We start from the raw sequence: 8,453 nt of genomic DNA on the forward strand, positions 1-8,453 counted from the left end.
GGCGGGTACAGGTGTAATATTAAGACACATTTTCTTACTTCAAACGGTGTCTCTGAGCCGTCCAGACTGCCTCCGATCATCAGAACGCCATTGGTGGAGATGCGCTGCCAAGGATAGGCCCAGTTCACCCTCTCCACCAAAGAACAGTCCACATACACCTCCAGCCAAAGCGGGGAAACACTAAGTGCCACCCGGTGCCACTGACCATCCCACAGAGAGCCCACTGTGAACCTTCATTTGATGGAAGCAGGACAGGTTTAGTAAGAAAGGGGAGACACTCGGGACTGCTGAGATCTGGGAACATGGGACACGTCTCACTAAGATCCTGCATCTACAGGTTGCTATTTGGCTTCCTATTTATGTTCTAGTGCAGAGGGCGCATTACATGCTATGGTTAATCATAGTACAGCATGGGAATATTTTTCCAGGGGTCATGCATACTCGTATTCTCTGTGCTGGGTGGAGATGAAGGTGAGTGAAGAGGGGCCGAGGCGGAGCTGCAGGTGGACATGATGCTGGGAGTTTAACAGAGTCACCACACTGCTCTTCTCCATCTGAGAGCTGCGCAGCTCCATCAGCAAGCTGAACTCATCAGAAAACCTGCAGGAGACATGCAGTCAGAAAAACGCATGCACACTGACACACATCTCATCCACATATAGATCCATTGCATTGAACAATATCTATGGGACCTCTGTGAATCAGTGTAATAAAGGAATAGGTTAAAATGTTTTATGATTATTCTCTTTCTTGGCATTAAGACTAAAACTAGCCTGGCTTCATCCAAAGTTCAGAGAAATACATGTTAACACGTTGTCCAAAACCCAAAGATATTCAAGTTAGAGAGTAATATGAAACACACATTAAATCAAATTCTATATTTGACAAGTTGAAACCATACATTTTGGGGTATATTTGTTTGACAAATTACTTGATTTTCACAAATAATTACTAATCAATTTTCTGGTGATAGATGAAAAGCTAACTCTATCCTGACCCCAGCTGTCCATCTTCTCATCTCTTTCTAAAACAAAAAAATAAAGTATGCACTTTTCAAGATGTTTCAACATTTTTCCTTTAAATGTTCCATTCTCATTCTCCACTATCTTGCACAGACACTTGTCAGCACTTTTGTGTACCTGGGTCCAAACGCCTGTTGTGTTGCCATCATCAGATTACCATAAAGGCCAATGTGGAGAGTGGGGCACCTCTGACTGTCCATTGATAAGGACACATTGGTGGCGCTGTTCACCATCTGAGAGAAATGCTGCAACAAATCCACTTTCTCTGTTGAGAAACCAAAGAAATACTGTGAAGTAGTAACCAGTGAATTAAGTTGAGTCCAGTATTTCAGTCAAAAGTGGCCAAAAGCCCTTTTTTTTCCCCAGAAGATAATTTAATATGTGACAGTAGGAAATGCACATGTGTGAATGGTGAATGAGCTCCATTTAGCTACTGAGTCATGGTATTGTTAATGCTGGCTCACTGTCACATACTCAAGGTTCCGTGGAACGCTTAAGGAGAGCAGAGCAACTGTTGCGTACCTGACTGTCGTTTTGAGGAAAATCCTGATATTTCCAATAACTTGCTAAATTATTAGCCACAAAAAACGACCAGAGGGCTCATTCGGCTTCCATGTTGCTGTTGCCTAGCAGTGGTAGTCGACTTAACCAGAACACGTAGCATACCGGGTACGTTACCCCACGTTGGGCGCCAGTGTGGCAACTGACAGTGCCACGGGGCTCTCACACACACAGCCAGAGACAAGTGTGTTGCTTTGCAGCATCTTTATTGATCACTCAACTAAACTCACAACCTAAAGTTGCCAGCACTTTTTGCTGGACTTCTAGTTCGCAGCTCTGTCTCTGTGACCTTCTCTCATGTGACTCAGTCCTGAGTGTCTCTCTGTTGCCTTATAAACCTGAGGATCAATCAGCTCTCACCTGCGCTGATGCATCCTGTGCTGCAGGTGAAAGGTGCTCCCCCAGCCCCCTCACCCCCACAGACAGATTCAATGATGAATTAGTGTCTGGGAAAGTATTATAGATATACTGCTAAATACCTGGATACATACAATCCATGTTGTAAGAGCTACAAGAAAAGCCACATTCAGCAGCCTCAGCATTTCATTAAAATCCGCTAATGTCTGACTTTACCCCTGAACCTTCGTTACGTTCATTCATTTCATGGTTGGATTCCACTGCCGCGGAATGGCAGCTCTTAACAGCCTTCATTCATTTCTAACAGAATGAGCTGGAGCTCAGCAGTACGGTAGGAGCCATGGATAAAGGAAACACATGCGCTGTCACTAAGAAACTCCAGTGAGCAAGTCAGCAGCACTAACAATATGTAACTGTATCCACGGTGTGTAGCGTTAAAATCACATTCTGATGGACCTGTTGTCTCCAAATCTTCACAGCATCTCTATATACAGATAGAACACACTGCCGGCTCAGGGGTTCAGTGTCTTGCTTAAAGATACTTCAACATGGAGGAGCGAGGGATCGAACCACCGTCACTCTGACTTCTTATATGTAATCACATCATAGTAATTTGGATTTACAGCAAGAGGACTTTCAGATTCAGGAGACTCACCGAAAACTCTTCTCATCAGTTAGAGTGACACATTAAATGCAATGTCATGACTATGAATATCTTTTTGTGCAGTAAAAGACTTGTCTGTCTTTACAGTGGTGTCATCACTCAGTGCGATTATCCAGCTCATCCTTCCTCCACCTTTGAACAAACAGTTTCTTGATGGCTACTAAACTAAAATGTTTTAATGTGATCAGAGGAAAGCTGCAGCCTAATCGTACTCCACTCTCTGGTACTGAAAGAATATCTAACTTGAAATTTCTTTCTTCAAACAGCAAATGCAATATAAAACAAACGAAATCAAAGTTGAGGTTGGTTCAAAGGCCAGAGTGATGAAAATATTCAAGGAGTCAGTTAGTGTACTATCAGAGAGGACGGAGACACAGATGGAGAGGCGCCTTTTTACAAAGCACGACTTGACGTGTGCAGGTGGGAGCGGAGAAACTGGCATCTTGACTCCATGTGTTGAGAGAAGACAAGAGGTAAATTTGGACTTAACTATGTCCCAGGAGCTCATCCAGACACTGACAGTTTCATGGCTACAGTGAGTCTGGAGCTCTCAGACAGCAAGACTGCAGAGCATGTGACTGCAAAACTGTTGGTGATGGGAGATGTGATGGGAAACCTTTCTGTCCCCAGTGTCACTCAACCCTGTTTAAGTTTGACTTATCTACACGGGGACGGTGTTGCAGTAAGAGGTGTCCAACATTCGGCAAAGTTCTCCTGCTGGAATCAAACAAAGGATATTGTGGTTAAATTGGTTTGTATGAGTCTATTAGATTTGTGTGCAAGTAGAGGAAAGATACATAGAGGTGTGTGTGTGTGTGTGTGTGTGTGTGTGTGTGTGTGTGTGTGTGTGTGTGTGTGTGTGTGTGTGTGTGTGTGTGTATCTGTAGCTGTATGAGGCAGACAGAGAGGCAGTGGGATGGAGGGCAGGAGGGGCTGAGTGAATAAATGTGCAGCATGCAGCTCTATTATTGACAGATTTTACTCATTTCAAACACATTTTGTTTGATATTGAGAAAAAAATGGAAAATCAACATGCACTGGTCCATGTTAATACTGTATCAGTTGCAACAAATAAATCAGAAAATTACTTTTGGTTCATAATGAAACTGCACCTGGTCAGAGGACATCACACAAGTTCAAACCACCGACCTTCTGATTAGTGGACAACCTGATGAACCTCCTGAACCACAGAAGGGTGAATATGCCATTAAACCATGAGGATATAATTAAACATAATGTACTATAATGTTTTATCACTCTTCGTTAATTTACTAACTCATGGGACGTTACAGTCACTTAATCGTGCCACACAGATGTAATGTTTTCATCTCCAGTGAAGGAGGAAGCACGAAAAGCGACAGCTCTGCTGATTTCTGCCCGCCTGTCATTGTAGCTCCAAAGAAAGCTCAGAGAACACATCACTCCTGCTTGCTGTTCAGCAAACTTCCATCTTCCAATTTTACAAATGTGATAGTTTATAATCAAGAGATTTCAAATGAATACATTAATGCAAGCTTTCCCCCCAAATACACGCAGCAGATGTAACCATAGCAACACTTGGCACAGTGTTTATCTACACATCACAATGGCATTCATTCACATGAATGATTCCTACTCTAATGACACATGTGCAAGAGCGCTCACACTCAGATTCTCCACATTCTCAGAATTCAGTGAAACTGATCTAAAATATTTTCCCTCTCAGAAGAATAATATTGAGACATTCGGGGTTGACCCAATGTTACACCTCTACAGCATCAAACGTGGCCCTTTGCAGTTACACAAAACCTCTGGTATACAACAAAACCGACACGCTAAGCAGTGATTTACCAGCAACGCAACGAGCAGTAACAAGCATCACTCCAAAAGAAATTCTGTGGAGCATCACGAGAGCCATCGGTTACAGAGATCAAGGCCACAGCGATATGGAACAGCAAGTAGCCCTCCTGCAGCTCGGGTTAACTGTTACCAAGCACATCACTAAATACAAATTGTTCATGTTTGAACTTATACTAACATAAAGCTGCTGAACTTGATTATAGACTTTGTATAGTGACTGAAATGTTTTCTTAAGATCATCGATGTTTGTAGATCAAGCTAATATCTGGGAGGCTCAGATCTCTTAAACTACTTTCAGACATGCAATGGACTCCAGAGATCCACTGAAGTTACTCCAGATTATTAATCTTAATCACCCATCTCTTAGCATGAGACCTTTGGAGATTGATTGAAGACATTAAACTCCAATTAGGCTTTGATTTTAGTATTTAAAAAAATCAGTGCTAATTAACAAATCCTGAAGCTCAGAGAATAACTGCCTTGCACAGCTGCTAGCCTGGCTGTAGACTGCTTTTCTATGTAAGGAGACAGGAGATTTTTCCTTCACTCGGTAAAACAGTCACACTCTCTCATTGACCCCCTGTGTTTGTAAAGTAAACTGATATACCTTTCACCTCAGCAAAGAATTACCCAGGGGAATTTCAAGCTATAAGAGCCTCCTTCTTTCGTAATTAAAAAGAAATCATTTCTAATGTTTTTGCCCACCTTAAACTGGACATGTGGGTTGGTCATTAGGTATCCTTGGCGATTCCACGAGATGTGGATATCCATGGTCCCAGTTGGTTTCATACCTATCTCAAATGGTCTCAACCTTATGTTGTGCTCAGAAGTGAATTGAAACCTCCACAGGAGCAACATCCAGCATGGCTGCCCCCTCCAACATCCTGAGACAAAAAAAGTCTGTATAAAAATGTTAAACATAATGTAACTGGATAATAACTAGTTTACTTGTACAATGTATTCAATATAAGTTGTTTTCAAATTGTATTTGCTTAAGTTCTGTCTAAACACTTTCTGGTGTGGGGCGCCAGCCAAATGGAAGTGAACACACAATCAGCTTCAAACATGGAGCTGCTCCCTCCACTCATGCCTCAGCTATCAAAGGTGAGTGACATTAATTAGTGGCCATCAGCTCATCATGGGATGTCAGTGAGCTGGTCGGAAGATGTGACATGAGAAGAGAACACAGAGTCCACACATCAGCTTTCTGCCCGGTGCACTGTTCAAACGTTACATCAGATACAACAGAGCTGAAATCCCTGCTCTGTGTGCATGCTTCACATCAAAAGAAATTCCCTCAGGAGAGATCCCTTTATTCATTCTTTAATAGCACAAGTGTCCTGGCAGCCTCCTGCAAACCTCTACCTTAAAGGTACAGTGTGTAGAATGTTCTGATATCTAGTGTTGAAGTTGCATGCAGAACCTGTGGTAGCTTCAGTTGTCATAAAAACTCAAAAGGTGTTTAGTTTGTCCAGTCTGGACTAATGTAAAAAACATGGCGGCCTCTGTAGAGAGGGTCCCCTCGATGATAATATAAAGTATTTATATATAAAGGACCTTTTCTGGGGTAAAGAAAACTACAATTCATACAATTTAGATGAAATTAACTAGTGAAAACATCATGAGGATTGTTATACATTACATTTCTGCCAATAGATCCCTTTCACCTGAATCTTACACACTGGACCATTAAGTCACTGTGAAGCAGTGACTGCTGGCCTGGGCTCAGCATCATGTTAAACCTGCAAATCCCAATATATTGTTACTGAGAGGGAAGGGATGATTCATGGGGGATTTGTTTCCTGGGAGGTGACCGCGGACCAACTGGTGGTGAGGTGCAATGCTGACCTGACCTAATCATCATTACTTAATTACATACAAATATTAAACCACTCGGGGGCCTGTTCCAGATAGCAGGTTCACACAATCTCTGAACCTCACCCTGAACTCTGAGCACAATCACACAGGGATGGGAAACATTAAAGTCACACATGTTAAAAAAATGTTTATCTTTAATAAACAGCTAAGCATAATGGTGAGACATGGTGAAGAGGAAATTTTACATTTTAGCTAACCATGAGACTCCCCCTCTTGATGACTCACATTGAAACAGATTTTTTCTTTAATATTTGAAATTTCTCAAATATTTAATATGCAAATGAGGCACTATCTAATGAAATATGTGCTTAAATACATACGTTTGCAGAACAGAAAGATGAACACTGGATGAAGTCATGTTCAAATTCTTGCTTCATGTTTTTGAAATATTAGAGCCAAAGGTTTTGACAGAGGGGATTTTTCAACGTCTGGTTTAATCACGCCAGAGCTCCATAAATCAGGCCGTGAATGATCTATGAGCGAACCCCTCTATAAAAAATTTTTTAGATCTAATACATCAACATGGAACAATAGTTATGAACCAGTCTATTTTCAATGGTCAGCTTTGGTAATCTGTTTCTGACAACACCGAAATGTGCATTTCTGTATTTTCTTACCACCACCAACATGTGATGGAGGCAAAGTGGTCCAAACAATTGATATCTGTCTGTAGGGAATATCTTTCCTTAGCATATGAACACAAACGGGTGCTTTGTGTCATTGAGGGAACGAGGTGGTGACAGGGGACAAAGGGAACTACCACACGTGCACATGCAGGAAGCAGCAGATGCACTAAGTCACAGAGGTTCGTTCAACCCATAGACTGTATATAAAGATTTCAAAGTTCAACCACTGCACTCATCAAATGAGCAGATGTTTCAGGGCAACAGCGGCTCTACGCGGAGCAGCCGGGTACTGCAGTTCCACATCCTGCATCTGCAAGTTCACCTTCTTAATAAAAACCCAGCAGCAGCTCTGAAAGGATCGATACATTGATGGAGCTACAACACACAATGGACATTATTCGGATTGCAATTAAAAAAAAAATCAATTAGCCAATCAACGAATGATGTCTGTGATAATTAACTTGTACTCTTCGGTCTATTTGATTATGTACAAATACTTGAAAGTGTCTGTATCTTACCTGAAAACTGAAAACTCCATGTTTCTCCATGAACAGACATCCCATCCACAGCAAATCCGAGTAGCATGTCAAAATAAAGCAACAAAAAGTGCACTTGGTGTTTTGAAGACATATTTTTGCCGATAGAACAACAATAACACAGCTGCCACCAACATTAAAATGAGCTCGTTATCTATCCTCCGGTAAACTCCGGTGATTATTGATTATCGACAGCCCCGCAGTCCCCTTCCATCTGCGAGGTGATCCACTGACCGACACCTTTATTCACCCGCGTCAAGCGAGCAAGACTGCACAGGGCCACCTCCGGTCAGGCTTCAAAACAAAAGCCTCCCGCTCCTATAGCGAACGTGCTTTCGACACATGCAAGAAAGACAATTAGAAATAATACTACATACACATGTTTACATTCGTAAATATAAATATAAAAAACATTTCCCAGTATAATCTCTATCGCTTTAATTTAACTTTTTTTCTGTTCAAACTCACCTGAGACATTTTTTAAAAGAATATTTTTACAATGTTAAGCCTCCAACAATAGAGAAGCAAATGTTCTCACATCAATAACTCTCTATAAATATATATATATATATATATAGACAACACGACAGCACCGAAAAAGTGAAGCCAAAACATATTGATTGATCCTGGTTGCAACATAAGTCACAAACCCTGCCCTCTCCGTGTTAACACATGGGACATGGACCAAGCTAAAAGAGTCAGTGTTGAAAAACAGTATTCAAACTTTTGGACTTAATTGAATTGAGTGGCACAAACACAGGACCCAGGTCAGGGTCCTCATATACACTCACTGTATTTCTCCTTATCAGAATTCACTGGTATTTATTTAGGAAACTATTCAGAGTAAAATTAGAGTTGAAATTAGGCATTAAAGTAGGTGTGTGGTCAGCTTCAAAATACACATGATGTATCATTCCATTTTGAGCTGTGCTGTGTGTTGAAGACTGAGTGAGGCACCTTTCATGCTGGT

The 8,453-nt window shown here is 41.5% G+C and overlaps 1 protein-coding gene across 2 annotated transcripts in view; it reads right to left on the reverse strand.

Annotated features, from left to right (window-relative positions):
* Window positions 1-7,723, reverse strand: part of LOC109639066 (collagen alpha-1(I) chain) — a 50,949-nt gene extending 43,226 nt beyond the window's left edge. For both annotated transcript variants that reach the window (XM_069522826.1, XM_069522827.1), the window contains exons 1-4: window positions 7,466-7,723; window positions 1,140-1,287; window positions 442-600; window positions 39-231 (exon numbers count right to left, since the gene is read on the reverse strand). In XM_069522826.1, coding sequence (XP_069378927.1) covers window positions 39-231; window positions 442-600; window positions 1,140-1,287; window positions 7,466-7,577 — 612 coding nt within the window. In that variant the 5' untranslated portion in view covers window positions 7,578-7,723. The remainder of the gene's footprint in view (window positions 1-38; window positions 232-441; window positions 601-1,139; window positions 1,288-7,465) is intronic.
* Window positions 7,724-8,453: the final 730 nt, after the last annotated feature.

The sequence above is a fragment of the Paralichthys olivaceus genome, chromosome 4, assembly GCF_024713975.1.
Source record: "Paralichthys olivaceus isolate ysfri-2021 chromosome 4, ASM2471397v2, whole genome shotgun sequence".
NCBI lineage: Eukaryota > Metazoa > Chordata > Actinopteri > Pleuronectiformes > Paralichthyidae > Paralichthys > Paralichthys olivaceus.